At 34.2% G+C, this 19,228-nt stretch overlaps 2 protein-coding genes and 3 long non-coding RNA genes across 6 annotated transcripts; 1 reads left to right on the forward strand and 4 right to left on the reverse strand.

Annotated features, from left to right (window-relative positions):
• Window positions 1-3,297: 3,297 nt before the first annotated feature.
• Window positions 3,298-5,959, reverse strand: LOC124435578. The gene is made up of 4 exons (XM_046985588.1): window positions 5,596-5,959; window positions 4,364-4,438; window positions 3,938-4,225; window positions 3,298-3,365 (listed from the first exon to the last, which is right to left on the reverse strand). Exons 1-4 carry the CDS (start codon window positions 5,597-5,599, stop codon window positions 3,328-3,330), a joined length of 405 nt encoding a protein of 134 aa, XP_046841544.1. The 5' UTR covers window positions 5,600-5,959; the 3' UTR covers window positions 3,298-3,327.
• A 4,141-nt stretch (window positions 5,960-10,100) lies between these two features.
• On the reverse strand, window positions 10,101-18,024 carry LOC124435570. Of its 2 annotated transcripts, none has more exons than XM_046985576.1 (5): window positions 17,895-17,983; window positions 17,628-17,720; window positions 17,190-17,291; window positions 16,820-17,116; window positions 10,101-10,561 (listed from the first exon to the last, which is right to left on the reverse strand). In XM_046985576.1, exons 1-5 carry the CDS (start codon window positions 17,896-17,898, stop codon window positions 10,377-10,379), a joined length of 681 nt encoding a protein of 226 aa, XP_046841532.1. In that variant the 5' UTR covers window positions 17,899-17,983; the 3' UTR covers window positions 10,101-10,376. The 2 variants fall into 2 exon arrangements, with proteins under 2 accessions (XP_046841532.1, XP_046841533.1); XM_046985577.1 differs by lacking the exon at window positions 10,101-10,561 and adding an exon at window positions 16,289-16,745 and having other exon boundaries at window positions 17,895-18,024.
• On the reverse strand, window positions 10,693-11,384 carry LOC124435588. The gene is made up of 3 exons (XR_006945059.1): window positions 11,281-11,384; window positions 11,005-11,040; window positions 10,693-10,937 (listed from the first exon to the last, which is right to left on the reverse strand). It is a non-coding gene; the product is annotated as an uncharacterized LOC124435588 (long non-coding RNA).
• Window positions 11,742-13,377, forward strand: LOC124435626. The gene is made up of 2 exons (XR_006945101.1): window positions 11,742-11,940; window positions 12,736-13,377. It is a non-coding gene; the product is annotated as an uncharacterized LOC124435626 (long non-coding RNA).
• On the reverse strand, window positions 12,203-13,998 carry LOC124435598. Its single transcript, XR_006945072.1, has 3 exons — window positions 13,735-13,998; window positions 12,982-13,126; window positions 12,203-12,793 (listed from the first exon to the last, which is right to left on the reverse strand). It is a non-coding gene; the product is annotated as an uncharacterized LOC124435598 (long non-coding RNA).
• Window positions 18,025-19,228: the final 1,204 nt, after the last annotated feature.

Genomic DNA, 19,228 nt, shown 5'->3' on the forward strand with positions numbered 1-19,228 from the left:
ATGTTTGAAAGAGCATCTTCACATCAATATTATGGGAAGAGGTTTTATTTGCCACTCTTGTTTGTTTGGAATGTGATGCTAATTAAGTGGGACTTTCTAAGATCACTTTGTATTAAATTCTTCGGTGGTCTGAATTGCTCTCCCACAAAATATATTTGGAGAATTCTTTACCAAATTAAAGAATCGATGATACAATTGAAGTGAGACGGGATGTAGTAATTGTGTGAAAAGCAATTTATTATTATCTCGTTTGTATGAGCTCGATCAAGATTGAAAATATTAAGAATTCCTGTTTCGTTCATTCTCATTTTGTCTATTTTGGTTTGACCGCCATAGTTCCGAATATTTCGCAGATTGAATCTAACTGAAACATGTGTGAAGTCAACGTGAAAAATATTTAAATGCATGGTTAAGAAAAAGTTTAGAAATGTGGTGTATCACCCGTGGGTAGACCGGAATGGTCATTATTGCACATTTTTGATTTAATTTTTCTCACTCATGGTAGTGGTCAAGGTTTTTAGGTGCGGTGTGTTATGCAACCATTTAATTGCAAATTAATCTGCTAATAATTAGTTTCTCTCCGATACGTCGTTAATAGAAACATTTTACTTCTGTTTAATGCACTATAGAGGCTATTTATGTTGATGATTATTTCATTAGTGAAAAAGCCTTTAATTTTTCTTATCATTTTGAACGTTTTAAATAAAATAATGAAGTTAAATATAAATTCTGGCAATATGCTATTGTATGAATGTGAAAAGATGTATTTTATGTCGATTGAAGGTAAATTGGACAAAAATGCATTTAACACATCTAATAAAATTTTCAGTTTATTTTCAATAGCAAGTGCATGTTATAATGGTCAACTGCATACCAACATATCTTGACGACGATCTGTAAAAATTTGGCCGTAGCGACTATTTCTTTCTCTTTTTCAGTAAGTTTTTCCCATGGATGATGCTGCTATGGTTTGCCAAATAGTTTATCACAACAAATTAGCTTCGCGGGGCGATGGTCATAATAATGATAATTTCGTATCATTTCTAATTTTGAAAACATTTGTCACACCCTATTTGTTTTTTCAGAATGCGGCTTGCTTAACATTGTCAACACATATTGGGTATGTTTTTTCCTTTTTCGTATCAACAATTATTGTCTGCTGCTGCTGCTAGCTTATGTACATTATGTTTTTCTTTTACTATGCTGTTAACGTTGCTTTACAGTAATAGTTATATTTCATATTCCGGCTTGTTGCATGTCCTAAATCATGATCAAAATTTTTCTCTGGCTAGTTTCCATACTTGTCTTTATACGATATTTCAACCAACTTTCCGCTGAAAGATTGTTATATGCAGTGCGGTGTTCATATCAAGATCATATCTTCATTTAATTTCAACTTTCCGCTCCTGTAAGTTTTATAGACATGCGCCCACTCAATTAGAGTTATATATAATTATATAATTATTTTGAAGGATGTTCCTGCATTTTTTTGTTGCCCTGTTGTCAATCATATAAAATGTAGATACTGTTCGACGTTTGTTGAACAAGCTACTACTTTTTACACTTCGTCCCAAACAAAGCTTTTTGTTTGCATGAGCCGAACGGTAAAGAGATCCTTAATTAGTTAAATATTGTCATCTGTGATATTGTGTTGAACAAACTATCAAAGTGCGTGCGTTTAGGCAAATAACATGGTTGTTTTCGTCAGGCGCTATGTATGATTGTCGTAATGAACACGAATTCGCTTTCCGCTCGGCAAGTCTCTCGCTACTATTTTAAATAATCGCTATAATAATGGAGCACTCGAAGCATTTAGAAAATTCCAACGACTTGAACTTAAGCTGAGAAAAGCCAAACTCGACTTGGATTTTCTTACGACATGCAGAAAGCGCTCTGTGATACCAAGATTCCTGTCGTTCAAAGTAGCTAGTCGTCGTTTACAAAACTCTAGCGCTTATCGCCAATGCAAAATAAACTCCTTCAAGAAGAAATAAACGGAAACACGCTCGCATACGCGTCCTCTCAGCACAACTAACACAAGCACACTCCAACCTGGCGTTACTAATCTCCAAAATTGACTTTATACACCTTAAGAATGTCTCCGATCGTGAAAATTCAAGAAAACTAATGCAACATCAACATATCCAAGATCGCAAACTTTTCCGTCTCACATCCAAACATGACAACAACATCCCAATCGACCCTGATAAAGTGGTGTTCAACTTCTCAAACCACCTCATTACTGACAGAGAGAAGGAAATCCTTTCAAAAGGCTTAAACTTTTCCGTCCCACCGAAAATGTTAAACATTTGCACCTTCCTAACACCCTTAGAAAAACTCTACAACCGCCTTAAACGAGAACCTGTTAATGAATCATCCGGATTTTTTCCAGACTCGATCAAATGCAAATTAAAAGACATTGCCCACTCAGGTTTCCGAAGTTACAGCCCACCACCTTTCCTATACTCACAAGAAGACTTGAACATTTTAAATAGTTTAAAAAACGACAGAACTATCCTCATCACTAAGCCTGACAAAGGAAATGGCATCGTAATACTTAACAAAGACGACTACATAAAGAAAATGAACACACTCTTATCTGACACAACAAAGTTTCAACCTCTTGATGGAGATCCAGTAAAAGTCACTTTACAACGAGAAAATCAAGTGAAGTCTTTATTAAAAAAGTTGAAAGATGCTAAATCTATCGGCCAAGAAACTTACAAAAAACTTTACCCTACTGGTTCACGAATAGGTATATTGTATGGTCTTCCTAAAATACATAAATGTAACATCCCTCTCAGACCCATTCTTTCCTCCATTAATCACTATTCGTATAAACTAGCAAAGTTTTTTATCCCACTCCTAAAACCCTTCACTACAAGCAACTTTATCATCAAAACTCCTTCTCTTTGTCGAAGAAATCGTAAACTGCGAAATCAACTCCAGTAATGTTGTCCTTGCTAGTTTTGATGTCGTATCCCTATTTACTAACATACCTGTTGACGAAACCATCCGCATAATATCCAATAGCATTTTTAACAACCACAAGTACTTCAACGGACTCACTGCAACAGAATTTGAAAACTACTCTCTAGCTGTTAAGAACTGTCACTTTATCTTTAACGGGAAAATGTACCAGCAAATTGATGGTGTGGCTATGGGCAGTCCATTGGGCCCTCTCTTTGCTGATATATTCATGTCCTCTCACGAACAATCCTGGCTTAATAAATGTCCTTCTTCATTCAAACCACTACTTTACCGACGCTAAGTTGACGACTGTTTTTTACTTTTTCATCCCTCCGATCACGTCCCTCTCTTTCTTGACTATCTGAACCGAGAGCACCCTAACATCACATTCACAGCTGAAATCGAACAAAACAGAAAACTATTATTTCTTGACATTGACATCTCTCGAGAGCAGATGAGTGGAAGCCCGTGACCAATGGTCGAGAGATCTCACTCTTTGAGGTTTTGCAATGAGCCAGTGCAAACGCGTAAAACATCTTTTTATAAATTAACAGTAATGCAAAACAGATAAATATTAAAAAAAACTTCTAATTCATTCTCTATATATATTCATGATTGATTTGCAAATTATCGTTGATTGATTATTTGCAAATTATTTTTGATTGAATTTATTGAATAAGCTCTGGTCGGATGCAAAGGCTAATGCAAATTGCAAACTCGGCAAGAGACCAATCAGCGCATGCATTTTCTTGTTCTTATCGTACAATTGATATTACTCAAAATCCCTCACTTCGGGAGTGGACAAGTATGCAGGATAAGAGGTGCATTCCCCCCGTGACTGTATGGTGAAATAATAAAAATTTGCTTAAACAATGAAATGAAAAGCTTATGGAATAGCATTAATCTTTTCGGTGGGAATTAAGTTCGGGGTGTGCTATAACGTAATATTATGTATGTTTTCACTTACCTACACGCCTTTCTCTGTTGTATTGAAAGACTGTTAAATTGGTGGAGCATTTACACTTGGTGTGATTATGTAAAATGTATTCGTAATATTTAAACGTCAGTGAGTCTCTCAGTACGATGCCTATCTTTTGCCATCTCACTGGTTTCGACGGATAGTGAGTTTGTGAATATTCTGCACAGCGGTGTATTTTGATGAAATATGGTCCGAAGCCTTGAGGGGGGGGGGCTTCGTCAAATTTGTCACTGTATATGGACACAACATCTTCCTGAGGTTCACACGTTTTCTTGGCTGGAAATATAAGTACATATTAATTTGGCTTGTCTGTGGACGAACAATTTTCAATTGTGAGAAACCAAATGAAAAATAAAGAACGACTATTTCATTATACAATCAGTAAATTCAACATGTTTAGTTTTGTATGTTTACCTGCTGCTGCACAGAGCTGGCATAGTGTTAAAACAATAACATAAACTTCCTTTTTACTTCTTAAAAAATATCGATCTGTGATGAAAGATAAAAGCGCAATCAGTACCTGATGCAAAATATATTAAATCTGCCAATTGATTGGTAGGATTTTATTAAATTCACAACCAAAGGCATAAACGCATTTATGAATTTAAAATTACAGCTATCATTTACTTTGCTCAACTATGAAATATTTTATACAAATTGATAAGCCATTTTGTAAGTCATACTAAAACCAGCGTCTATTTTGAACCCAACATACTGGAGATGGTACAGTGTTAAAAGTATTTTTATAGCAATGCAATGAATGTTGCTCTCAAATGAGCGTCTTACAAAGAGTGATAAAGAACAAAGACACAAATGTAAACATCAGGTCATTGGAGGTCAAGAGTGGCGTGAATTATTCTTATCTTTTTTATATCAATAATCAATATACATATATTATTTGATCATTCGATATATTCATCAACAATTTGTTTAAGAGATGCAGGGATTCAAAATGATATTTCACCCTATTGGCCCTATTGTCCTTTGTAACTTCCCGTAATGATATTTTTTAATGTCATTTAGTTAACTTTTTAGGGCATAGTTTACAAAAAAAAATTTAAATGTTTTCTATACATACTTCCTGCGCTGTTGAACCATGTACATATCAAACCGTGTGTGAAAAAAATTGACCCTATGCTATATTCTTAATTCATGTGAACGTCTCTACTCTAGGTTCATTTAAAGAATTTTGTGGAATTACTTCAACAGAGATTCTTTGACACCGAGGACTTTGTCAAACATAATGCTTCATGATCATTGATTAAGGGTCATTATTGTAACAAATTTTATAGCTAAATTGAATACGAAAAAACGATTGAATAAATTGGTAATGGCAATCAGCATGGTATACAACAAACAATCGTGCTGTTTCTTTCAACAATTTTTTTATACAATGCTGTTTCTTTGTTTAATTAGCGCAATTGCACAATGCGACAGCGAATTGTTGCAGAATTTAAAACAATATGTAATCTATACATTGTATGCATCGACGACACATAGTTTTGGCTACTATACAAGGTTAACACTACTCAATGGTGCTTTAAAATCGGCGCATAAATAGTCATCATGAAGTGCATACGATAAATTGAACCTAGTAATACTTCTTTATGGTGCAATTAGAAAAACAAATAGAATGTATAACTTACCCATTTTGCTTGCAGAAAAATTGGTTGATCGTTTTTTGCAAATCGTCTTTCTTTTCGATGTAAGCAACTGTTCGCTGACTTTTGAACACTTGTAAATGATTTATGGTGTTTGCGTTTTTTATATTTATAATGATGCAAGACTTGTTTTTCACTGCATGGTGAACCGCACTTTATTTTGTTGGGTTAACCATTTCCTTTTGACAAATAATGGTGCAGCAGAAGGATGAATACTCTTTAGGTTATTTTTGATATACTGTATTGCGCTGTTGAGGTTAGCATTCCTTCATAACTTATTTACGCAACAACACGCAATGCAAGAAAAAAAATAATGCTTTTATTGATTTCTGTAAAGTAAAATAGATCATGTCGTAAAATTTTTTAATTCTCGAAGGTTCCTGTAGGTTCATGAAAAATACAGTGGAAGTTGTCCCACCCAAGTTCTTCAGAAACGCATGCGTGATCGCACATAACACGCCTTAAAACTTGCTATTTTTTATAAATGTCCGGAATTGTTTTTGACGACTTCTGGTGGGTTTTAATTAGCATGATGTAAAGTGACTTGGGTATTTTATATTTTCCCAGTTGTTTTGATAGGAAAACGCTCAACGGCTAATTGATTTCATATTAAATGATGGTTGTCATCACATCATGTGTGTACAATAAATCTACTTTACAGATACAGTTTCTCCAGTCTTTATCAATGTATGATTGCTATATAGTACATTCAATCACAAGCATTCTTTTACTTTATTCTTCCAAGCTTAAGGAACAAAATTTTGATAATTTAGCTCGTTATAGATAAGAAAAAGAAATCGTGTGAGCGAGAGCTGTCAATAATATAGAAAAACCTTTTTCAAAACAACAAATAGTTTTGACCGTGTAGTATAGACCGTATGGTCCATGACGATTATATAGAAAGATCTGAAGATCATCATCGCTCTAAGGCCTTTTCTAGAAAAATATATACAGAAAATTGGATTTCATTTAACTGCAATGGTTCTTAGTACTTCGTTGTTGGTTCTTTCCGTAAAACATTGAAACTAATAAAGTACATTCGTAGGTGTGAATTTAACTGTAACGTATTGTCAAAACTGAAATAATTGCGAGAGGAATTGCAAACGGCACAAGTGCGCTTCCGATTGTGTTAAACAGTGTTTTAATTAGCCTATAATTGACGTAGTTACATGAAGCAAAGCTCAAAGGTTACTGCTTTACGTGCAGCACAGTGGCCTTTGTTGCGTTTAGTTGGGTTATTTTTGTGGCCTAGTCATCCCTTGGGTTTGGTCTTGCGATGTAAACTTCAGATTATTATCAGTGTTTATTTCTTTGAAGTCTTTATTGTTTCTACGATGAGTAAACACCAAAACGTTGGTGATAAATTTGCGTTCTATAAATACACAAAATTGATCACTAATCCGGAGCCTAGTACTCGGCTATAAATGACATATTTGTCAGAGATTGGATTAAGGATCAGTTTCGCGTATTATTGTGTCACCCGCATGCTCTTATCGACTATTTCCTTGCACATAACTGCATAATTGAGGATGAGTCATCTGCCACAACGCATTTCATCATTTGAAGCATTCTGTTTCAAGAAGTCCATTTGACCTTGAAAATCAAAGAGAAGTTGCTTAGAATTTCCGAATTAATTGAGGTGAAATATCGACATTTGCGAATGAGGATTATTTGAATGGGAAGAAATATTTTATGGAAGCGAACGGCCTGGTTTTATATTTCTTCTGCAATCTTTTTTTCATGTCTTTCCAGCAGTATCTGCTCATTTCTTTCGAAAGAATAGCTCTTCGAAGTTTGTTAAGGCAAAGAGATGGTAGGATGGTGTGGTTTTAAATTTCTTTGCGGCAATTTTCTTCCTATGTCTTTCCAGAATCATATCTTATCGACATTTGCTAAAACAACGAGATAATAGGAAGGTGACGTTTCAAATTTCAAAGGCGATTTTCTGCTAATGATATTCCAGAAGAATACCTCTTTGCTAAAACAAAGAGATGAATATCTCTTTGCTAAAACAAAGAGATGATGGAGTGGCGTGGTTTTGATTACAACGGCGATTTTCTTCTTTTGTATTTCCAGCATCATATATGTCATAGGATCATGTAATTTTTGAATTTTCACCGCAATTTTGTCTCATGTCTTTCCAACAGCAGAATCTTTTCAAGGTTTTCTAAAGCAAAGAGCATTTTTTACTCTTCTTTTTTTTGGCGTCATGATACAAAAATAGTTCAATGATACAAGAATAGTTCAAAGTATCATTTTTGTGTCTTTTAACTGGCGAAATACTAAGAACTCTTGCAATTATTTCCCTTTTTGTATTTGAGGTAGAATGTTTTGCAAGAGGATTTGGAGTACCCATGTTAGTACTTATTGCGGCTTCTTTGTATTATTAGACGTAGTGGGTGTATTTTGACTAATTTCTTTCTTTCGTGCTCGGTTTCCGTTCATATCGATGACTCGACATTTAGTACTTCAAGGACTGTCTTCCCTTTTTAGAATGAATTTTTAATTTGTTCGCTCTATTTTTACATTTTTGTAATGCGTTTTACTTTTCCTAATTTGGTCAAACAGTGACACCCCGCCTTACGGTCTGCCGTTAATACGGTTATATGACGGTCGTATTTCTATACAAGCAAAACACTGGTGTATTTTATAACAAACAACCGTTTAATACGACCAACCTGTCAGTACTGTCCACGGGTGCATTGTGAAGTCCCATTTTAAATACGGTCAATTGAAATAATAATTGTGTTAATTGACGGAAATGGAGCATATGGTACATGTTGAAAACAATATAAAAAAATTACATCGTATAATTGTTTATAATGTTGATTGTAAATTTAAATCTCTCGCAGAGGACTTAAAACAAAAGAATAAATATGCAAGCCTCTTTTAACTTCGTTTAGCTTTTAAATTTTTACAGTAACTTTACAGTAACTTCTGCTTTTTTCTTGCTTCAATACTGGCTGATGAATTACTCTTAGAGCCTGATTATATGGAGGCGAGCTGGCCCGGATAGCGTGCCAGCCCTATGATTTCAAGGGACTGAGAGAGGCCAAAACTTCAATGTTAAAAATTACAACTGTGTTTGCAAAGCGCCACACGTTATTCCTGTTGTAATTCGATAATTCGGGCAAATTGGTTGTTTTAATTTTAAATGTTTTGGGTAGTTTTTAAATCAGAATATTGTGAAATTGCTTGAGATGATTTGTCTGATGTCAAGTATTAAATCTTTTCCAAAATCATTTAACGTTTGGCCGAGTCCCGGCTACCCTGATAATGTTATCAGCCCCTTAGTGTTCAAAGAGTTCTTAGGGCGTAGTTATTAGTTGCAATTTTTGTATGAGATGGTGGCATTATAATTTTCAAATAAACTATTTAACATATTTTTGATGACGTTACGCTTTTATACGGCCATTTTAAAATCCGGGTTTCAAATTCTACAACCATTTGAAAACTTCCATTAAACCGCGCAGTCGAAACAAGTTCAAAAATTGTGAACAGAGTGAGGAAAATGGGGTTGAATTCTCAATGATGTTGAAATGTTACCAAAATTATATCGACGCATCTGATACAAATGAGAGAATATTTTTTTCGGAAGAAGTAATTGAGCAAAACGGAGTTTAACACGGGAAGTATACTCAAGCTGTTACTTAAGCAGCAAAATATGTTGAAAGTGAAAAGCTTGGCAACGAATGACTTTGAATCGAAGAACTTGTCGTGATGACGTAGAGAAAACTTGTTCAGTCACTAATTGTTGAACAAAATGAATTGCGTAATGTGTTGAATTCAGTTAAGGCAGGCTAACAGCCGTAAAGAATTTCATGATGTGGCGGCTCTAGCGTTGGTAAAAGTACTGTACAAAGCTCTAACTAGATAAATAAATTATGACCAGAAAATTATTCTGACGATGTCAGTTTTCCAGAAGTACCTCCAACAAGCAAAGCTGCCTTTAACATAAGAGGGAATTCACTCCATTTCGCATTTAAGATTCCTGTAAACACGAGTTTTGATTACTTCACACTAAGTATAAATATTGTAACCAAATAAAATTTTGGCGATCTTAGTATTATAACTGTTGATGACTTGTTCCAATAATATGTATGTTTATCGCATAAGCAACCGAACTCCGGTCAAGGTAGTTCTCCATTTGTTCCATACTAAAAAAATGCAAAAAATTGTCTGGCAGCAAAGTCATCGTTTTTGATGGATGTTAACTAAATTGGATGTATAACTAATTGTGCTGAATGTTAACTAAAAAAGTAAATTACCAAGTAATAGGTTCGCTAATGCCAAGTATTATGTACGAGTTTTATTTCAAGAAGAGCGTATAATCTGGAGATACGTTCAATAAAGACTTAATGTTGTCGAGATAATCACCATCCGGAGTTAGTACAAGGTTGTTAGGGGGGAGGGTAGTATCGTTATCACTTAGTATTTGTTGGGGATATTGTTGGCGGTTGCGAGAGTTACGACTGCAGCTGTTCTGTTGCTTTAATTTTGAAACCTTTATTGAAACATTCATTTATTTTTTTTTATACTTATAAACTTCTTGTGAATTTCTATTATTTCCATCCTGCATTAAACAATAGCACCAACTAAATTACTTGATCTTGATGTTCACTGCACAAATTCGTATACTTTCTTCTCCACTTCCAAAATGCTGAATTAATGGGACTGTTGTGTTGTGCTCCAGAGACTGCAAGATATATGTTCCCTGACGACTTGAAATTGGTTTGAAGCATCTAGGAATACTGTATTGACAATCTTCATTTTCTCTGTTGCTTTGCAACCAGGCAAGCATTGAGTGAATGGGATAAAGAGATAATGTAAAAAACCATTGTATATTCACTGTGCAGATGAAAACGAGGTTGTGGATGCTTGCAATAGTCATTACATGTTCTCACGTTTGGTGGATTGTATTTTACTTTTGTTGTAAATTCTGTTTCGTTAACTGTAAACACAAAAGGAAAAGCGTTTCAAATTTAGATCTCAGTTTAAATTTTAATTAAATACAGAAGTCCTTACTTTCGTTTGAAGATAGATTTTTGTGTAGATTAAAGTTCAAGGCTGTTAAGTTCATTTCCAGTAACAAGAAGTGTGATTATATACAATATATTTATAAAATTTTGTGTAGTTTTTTAAATCAGGAACGACAATCTCGACTTCTGTCAATGTCATAGGTTGGGGCCAACATAATGAACATGTAGGAACATTATCTTTATCGTTGATACATCGTTGAACTTTAATATAATATGGCTCCCTGTCCTTCGGAATGTCAGTGAAGTTTTCATTATAAATTGAGACAACTTCTTGCTTGAGGACTGGAACTATAGAAAATGAATATAAACTTTGACCATGCCATTTTCATTATGTTTAAAGCCGTCGTTTTTGTACCTATTGCAGGATATTTCCATCTCCCATTCACGAAATCTAAAAAGATAAACAATCTTGATTTATGAACGAGTACACATTGTTGTTATACATACAATAATATGAAAAGCATTATTAACATTCACCATATTATTTTATGTTTGATTCTATGAAGTTTAATTTCATAGACTTCATAATTTATTGTACCTAATCCATGGTCTCTTCCTTTCACCTTTTCGCTTATTTCAAAAACAAAGACGACGAACATTACCCAAGTATATATTAAGTTTTCAAAGATACCTTAAAAAGACAAAGCTTGGTCATACATAAAAAATTGTGTCTATACACGCCTCTTATATCACATAATTATGTATTTCAAATTCGCATTACAGGTTCAATGAAAGATTTTTATAATTAATGTAGCATAACTTTTAAATTCGATGATCAAGGTAGTTGTTTTACTCACCCATAGTTCGCTCTATGATATTTGCAGAGTTGAACGTTACTTACAATGAGCAGGCATGTAACTCTTACGTAAAAACAATCGCAGTTGTTTTTGTTATGAGTGGCAGTGCTCGTACGTGTCATGAAACTTAATCAGCTCTATAATGCACGTCAGCAGCAGGCATCTTAATCATCATTATGATTGTTCATGACATGTACGAGCACTGCATCATAACAAAACAACTGCAATTGTTTTACGTAAGAGTTCATGCTGCTCATTGTAAGTAATGTTCAACTCTGCAAATATCATAGAGCGAACTATGGGCGAGTAAAACAGACTACCTTGATCATCGAATTTAAAAGTTCGTGCTTTACCAAGTCATTAATTATAGAAAATCTTTCATTGACGTTTATGAGAGTGAGGGGTCAAGAATCAATCATAATCATGTGAAAAACGACTGTGAGAGCACGCAACAGCAAGCAGGAAAGCTAAATTAATGAAGGAGCGAAATTTTCGTATGTTTGTTTTTCTCTTTATCGCCATATCATCGGTGTGAAGGTGTTAGTTGAGCTAGGTCGTCTGTTTATAATTTGTCAACAACATCAATCGATAGTAGGAAACTAGGTGTTAAAATTAAGGCATGTAAAGTTCAAAAATCTGCTCTAAACACGAAAGGTCATAAAAAATTGAAATTTGCATTTTCTTTATTACAGAATGTCTTTACATGTTTGTAAATGTAGATCGTCCAGGTTCGTATAGTCCTGAGAAGGACTGTTTTTGTTGTTGTTGACATTTACTTTGGTTCAAATCATTTACTTTATTACAGAATGTCTTGTTGAATCAATCGTCGCCATAATTCATCCACAAGCAGAATTACTCAGCTTGCTAGCATGAATTTGCTGCGACAAATGGAGAAAAGCTATACTTTCCTTTACTATAATAAGAAAACATATTCCGAATAAAATGTTCATGTTTAACTCAATATTTGAGAAACAATCCGATGATGAATTGTAATAAATTCGAAATATTACTGTGTAAAAAAACTGTCTTGTTTGTTTCTTAAGTATTGAGTTTTGGACCTTTTATTCGGAGGAAGTTTTTTATTAAACTTTATAAAATTGTCGGCTGGTAATGGATTTTGTATAATCTCAGAACAACTATTCTTTCTATTTACGAAACTTACCAGCATTTGGACTTTGCTGGGGTTTTTTCATTTGTGAAAGTCGTCCACAGATATCAAAATTGCGAAATGAATCTTGTTTGGTATGGTCATGGCAACAGCGTTAAATTGATTCTTTTTCTGTTTTAAGTTAAACTTCCAATAATCCCTGCTCTGACCTAGAGGTTTTGGACGCCAAAATTGACCGTCTGTTAGGAAAGAGAGATGGAGAGATGTTTGAATGTGGAAAGGGCAAAACAGATCAGCCGGCTTGGGTATGAAGAATTACATAATTCATTGAACGCGGAAAAATGATAAATTCATGTGATTACAAATAAGGGAATTCAAAAAATAGTAAAGCTTTGAATGAGAACTGTTATTGTTCTTTTCAACATACCATTCTATTTTAAGTTCCAATTAATGAGGAAGCTTGAAAAGGTAAGGGATAGTATGATTTACCAATGAAATCGTTGGATTTGATGAAATTTTCTTAGGCGTAGTTGGAGTAGGAAGGACACCGTTGAAAATAGGAAGCACCATCGCTATAATTATGGGTTTGAAGATTTTCGTAAATAAAAGAAAAAATGTATACAATTCGACTCCAAAAATCTTGTAGAAATGTAGACGAGAGTACCAGGAACACATAGATACCAAATATAGATAATCCACGATAGATTTAAGAGCTAAAATTTTCGAATGAAGACGAGCGCTTGATAAACAAAACAATCGCCGATCGCACCAATTTATAAACTATGATTTCTCGGCGAAAAATAAACCAATTTCAGCGAATAAACTCTTGAAATGATTGCTAGACTTTTAGCTACAAGATTATACCATAAAGTAAGGCCAATGAACAATTTTGAAGGAAGAAGATCAAAATTTCGAAGAGCACCGCCGGAAAATTCAATGGCCTTGCATTTTTGGCCTTGCTATGGCAAGATATCAGGCCGTGTAATTTGAGTAGGCCATGGTGCAGGATATTTCCATCTCCCATTCACCAAATTTAAAAAGATAAACAAGCTACATTTATCAACGAGTACACATTGTTGTTATACATACAATAATATGAAAAGCATTATTAACACTGACCATATTATTTTATGTTTGATTCTAGGACGTTTAATTTCATAGACTTCATATTTTATTGTACCTAATCCATGGTTTCTTCCATTCACCTTTTCGCTTATTTCAAAAACAAAGACCACGAACATTACCCAAGTATATATTAAGTTTTCAAAGATACCTTAAAAAGACAAAGCTTGGTCATACATAAAAAATTGTGTCTATACACGCCTCTTATATCACATAATTATGTATTTCAAATTCGCATTACAAGTTCAATGAAAGATTTTTTATAATTAATGGCTCGGTAAAGCACGAACTTTTAAATTCGATGATCAAGGTAGTCTGTTGTACTCACCCATAGTTTGCTCTATTATATTTGCAGAGTTGAACGTTACTTACAATAAGTAGGCATGTAACTCTTACGTAAAAACAATCACAGCTGTTTTTGTTATGAGTGGCGGTGCTCGTACGTGTCATGAAACTTAATCAGCTCTATAATGCACGAATGTTTTATGAAGTGCGGTATTTGAAATTAAATCAAGATATGATCTTCGCACTTTGCTGGACAATTTAAGGAATCGTCACACGTAAACATGAGCCCAACAATATTGACCTGCTCACTACTGTGTGACTTCATAGCTCAGTAGGTCAGAGCACTGCACCGGCACCGCAGAGGTCATGGGTTCGAATCCCGTTGAGTCACCTGATTTTTCAGGTCCTGAGACGATTGCTTAAATTGTCCAGCAAAGTGCGAAGATCATATCTTGATCTATAATGCACGTCAGCACAGCAGGCCATCTATGAGAGCGAGGGTTCAAGAATCAATCATAATTCAGCTCTAATTCAGCTTTAATGTCATGAAACTTAATCAGCTCTGTAATGCACGTCAGCACAGCAGGCCATCTATTTATGAGAGTGAGGGTTCAAGAATCAATCAAGAATCAATTGCATATCCCATGTGGCTATTATTGTAGACACTGCCATCACTCTGCCTTCCACTATCCCCAATATCAACAAGAGTGAATTTATATGTTGCTTCGCAAACGGCCAACAAAACTATACTGTGATTTTTCTTGTAATTGAAGTATCCAGATGCCAAGCCTGCAGGTGCAAACATAACAACATGTTTCCCATCAATTGCACCAATGCAGTTTGGAAAATTCCACCGGTTCTCGAATTCTTTGGCAATATTATTCCATTCATTTTCAGTTCTTGGAGCTTTTATGTATTTTTTGTTCAGACAACCTATTCCACAGGGCATCACAAGTTTCATTGATGATTCTCCCAACAGTGGTGGAACTCATTCGATAGTTGGCACTTATTGTTGTATGTGCATCACCAGTAGTAAGATATCGTAAAGTTATTGAAAGTCGTTCATCTGGACCAATAGGTTCACGCATTTTTGTCGTACATTTTGTATGATCACTAGCTACGTATCCAAAAAGTTTCTCATATGTTTTTGGAGACATACGAAAATATTTGAAGAACATTAGTTGATCGTAGAGCTTGAGATCTTTCACAAGATTGTAATATTCACCTTTCTCCTTCCGTTCCTCGTAAAGCCGTCGGACCCAGAACCTTCTTTTTTGTTTTTTTCACAAGCCTAGCATTTTTCTTCTACACCAAAGATATCGAAATAAATGTTTTCTGCGGAGCAATAACAAAAGTCGTAAATTTATTGCAGCCATGATGCTCAGTAAAAGTACTGTACAAAGCTCTAACTAGATAAATAAATTATAGCCAGAAAATTATTCTGACGATGTCAGTTTTCCAGAAGTACCAACAAGCAAAGCTGCCTTTAACATAAGAGGGAATACACTCCATTTCGCATTTAAGATTCTTGTAATCATGACATTTGATTACTTCACACTAAGTATAAATATTGGAACCAAATAAAATTTTGGCGATCTTAGTATTATAATTGTTGATGACTTGTTCCAATATTATGTATATTTCCTCATTGGATATTTGAGGATTAACACATGTTTATCGCATAAGCAACCGAACTCCGGTCAAGGCTTCAAGTATTGAGCTTCAAGAGAAGAGAAGATAAGGACTTCGCTAGAATTTAAATTGCATCATTAAAAGAATAATTAATGAAGCTGACATTAACATTTTAATATTGTAAGAAGAGATTATCTAGTATAGGGCGATATAGCAATAATGTGACTGTTGATGAACATGATCACGACGTTTTTTATTTTCATTAATCCAGAAACGAGAAAGTCTACTCAAAAGAAATTGACATTGAACTTGGCGATTTATTACAAGACATTAAGGTTTTTTCTAAAGCATGGAACGACTCCTCTCAAATGGAGGTAGTTCTCCATTTGTGCAAAAAAATTGTCTGACAGCAAAGTCCTCATTTTTCGATGGTATAACTAATTGTGCTGAATGTCAACTAAAAAAGTAAATTACCAAGTAATAGGTTCGCTAATGCCAATTATTATGTACGAGTTTTATTTCAAGAAGAGCGTATAATCTGGAGATACGTTCAATAAAGACTTAATGTTGTCGAGATAATCACCGTCCGGAGTTAGTACAAGGTTGTTAGGGGGTAGGGTAGTATCGTTATCACTTAGTATTTGTTGGGGATATTGTTGGCGGTTGCGAGAGTACGACTGCAGCTGTTCTGTTGCTTTAATTTTGAAACCTTTATTGAAACATTGATTTATTTTTTATACTTATAAACTTTTTGTGAATTTCTATTATTTCCATCCTGCATTAAACAATAACACCAACTAAATTACTTGATCTTTATGTTCACTGCACAAATTCGTATACTTTCTTCTCCACTTCCAAAATGCTGAATTATTGGGACTGTTGTGTTGTGCTCCAGAGATGGCAAGATATATGTTCCCTGACGACTTGAAATTGGATTGAACCATCTATGCTATTTGTATTGACAATCTTCATTTTCTCTGTTGCTTTGCAACCAGGCAAGCATTGAGTGAATGGGATAAAGAGATAATGTAAAAGAACCTTTATATATTCACTGTGCAGATGAAAACGAGGTTGTGGATGCTTGCAATAGTATTACATTTCTCACGTTTGGTGGATTGTATTTTACTTTTGTTGTAAATTCTGTTTCGTTAACTGTAAACACAAAACGAAAAGCGTTTCAAATTTAGATCTCAGTTTAAATTTTAATTAAATACAGAAGTCCTTACTTTCGTTTGAAGATAGATTCTTGTGTTGATCAAAGTTCAAGGCTGTTAAGTTTGTACTCATGTAACAAGAAGTGTGATTATATACAATATATTTGTAAAATTTTGTGTAGTTTTTTAAATCAGGAACGACAATCTCGACTTCTGTCAATGTCATAGGTTGGGGCCAACAAAATACACATATAGGAATTTCATCTTTTTCGATGACACATCGTTGAACTTTAACATAATATGGCTCCCTGTCCTTCGGTATCTCAGCGAAGTTTTCATTATAAATTGAGACAACTTCTTCCTTGAGGACTATAAATATAGAAAATCAATATTAACGTTAACTTTTTTTCATCATGATTCAAATCATTATTTGTTTTTGTACCTGGTTTATTGTTAGTAGTCTTGTTCTCTGTTTTACTATGCACATTCTTGCTCATGAACACCCCACATATTATACATGTATATTTGAATTTGTTAAAGACACCTAAAGAAGACAAAGATTGTTTTTCAGAAAATTCATCGTTTAATGCTCATTATTACACACGTGAACTGCTGATTTTATGAAGCATTTATTTTATCGTGAAATATTAACGTTGACCATGCCAATTTCATTATGTTTAAAGCAGTCGTTTTTGTACCTAGTGCAGGATATTTCCATCTCCCATTCACCAAATTTAAAAAGATAAACAAGCTTCATTTATGAACGAGTACACATTGTTGTTATGCATACAATAATATGAAAAGCATTTTAAGACTGACCATATTATTTTATGTTTGATTCTAGGAAGTTTAATTTCATAGACTTCATATTTTATTGTACCTAATCCATGGTTTCTTCCATTCACCTTTTCGCTTATTTCAAAAACAAAGACCACGAACATTACCCAAGTATATATTAAGTTTTCAAAGATACCTTAAAAGACAAAGCTTGGTCATACATAAAAATTGTGTCTATACACGCCTCTTATATTACATAATTATGTATTTCAAATTGCATTACAGGTTCAATGAAAGATTTTTTATAATTAATGACTTGGTAAAGCACGAACTTTTAAATTCGATGATCAAGGTAGTCTGTTTTACTCACCCATAGTTCGCTCTATGATATTTGCAGAGTTGAACGTTACTTACTATGAGCAGGCATGTAACTCTTACGTAAAAACAATCGCAGTTGTTTTTGTTATGAGTGGCAGTGCTCGTACGTGTCATGAAACTTAATCAGCTCTTTAATGCACATCAGCACAGCAGGCCATCTTAAGAGGTTTGAGAGTGAGGGGTCAAGAATCAATAAAAACCATGTGAAAAACGACTGTGAGAGCACGCAACAGCAAGCAGGAAAGCTAAATTAATGAAGGAGCGAAATTTTCGTATTGTAACCAAATAAAATTTTGGCGATCTTAGTATTATAACTGTTGATGACTTGTTCCAATATTATGTATATTTCATCATTAGATATTTGAGGATTAACACATGCTTATCGCATAAGCAACCGAACTCCGGTCAAGGTAGTTCACCATTTGTTCCATACTAAAAAAAATGCAAAAAATTGTCTGGCAGCAAAGTCATCGTTTTTGATGGATGTTAACTAAATTGGATGTATAACTAATTGTGCTGAATGTTAACTAAAAAAGTAAATTACCAAGTAATAGGTTCGCTAATGCCAAGTATTATGTACGAGTTTTATTTCAAGAAGAGCGTATAATCTGGAGATACGTTCAATAAAGACTTAATGTTGTCGAGATAATCACCAACCGGAGTTAGTACAAGGTTGTTAGGGGGGAGGGTAGTATCGTTATCACTTAGTATTTGTTGGGGATATTGTTGGCGGTTGCGATATTGTTGACTGCAGCTGTTCTGTTGCTTTAATTTTGAAACCTTTATTGAAACATTGATTTATTTTTTATACTTATAAACTTTTTGTGAATTTCGTATCTTAAGGAGCGAAATTTTCGTATCTTAGTTTTTCTCTTTATCGCCATATCATCGGTGTGAAGGGGTTAGTTGAGCTAGGTCGTCTGTTTATAGTATGTCAACAACATCAATCGATTGTAGCAAACTAGGAGTTAAAATTAAGGCATGTAAAGTTCAAAAATCTGCTCTAAACACGAAAGGTCATAAAAAATTGAAATTTGCATTTTCGTTATTACAGAATGTCTTTACATGTTTGTAAATGTAGATCGTCCGGATTGGTATAGTCCTGAGAAGGACTATTTTTGTTGTTGTTGACCATTTGCTTGTTGTTGTTGACATTTACTTTGGTTCAAACCATTTGCTTTATTACAGAATGTCTTGTTGAATCAATCGTCACCATAATTCATCCGCAAGCAGAATAAATCAGCTTGCTAGCATGAATTTGCTGCGACAAATAGAGAAAAGCTATACTTTCCTTTAGTATAATAAGAAAACATATTCCGAATAAAA

Source organism: Xenia sp. Carnegie-2017, unplaced genomic scaffold (assembly GCF_021976095.1).
Source record: "Xenia sp. Carnegie-2017 unplaced genomic scaffold, XeniaSp_v1 HiC_scaffold_14, whole genome shotgun sequence".
In the NCBI taxonomy this organism is placed as follows: domain Eukaryota; kingdom Metazoa; phylum Cnidaria; class Anthozoa; order Malacalcyonacea; family Xeniidae; genus Xenia; species Xenia sp. Carnegie-2017.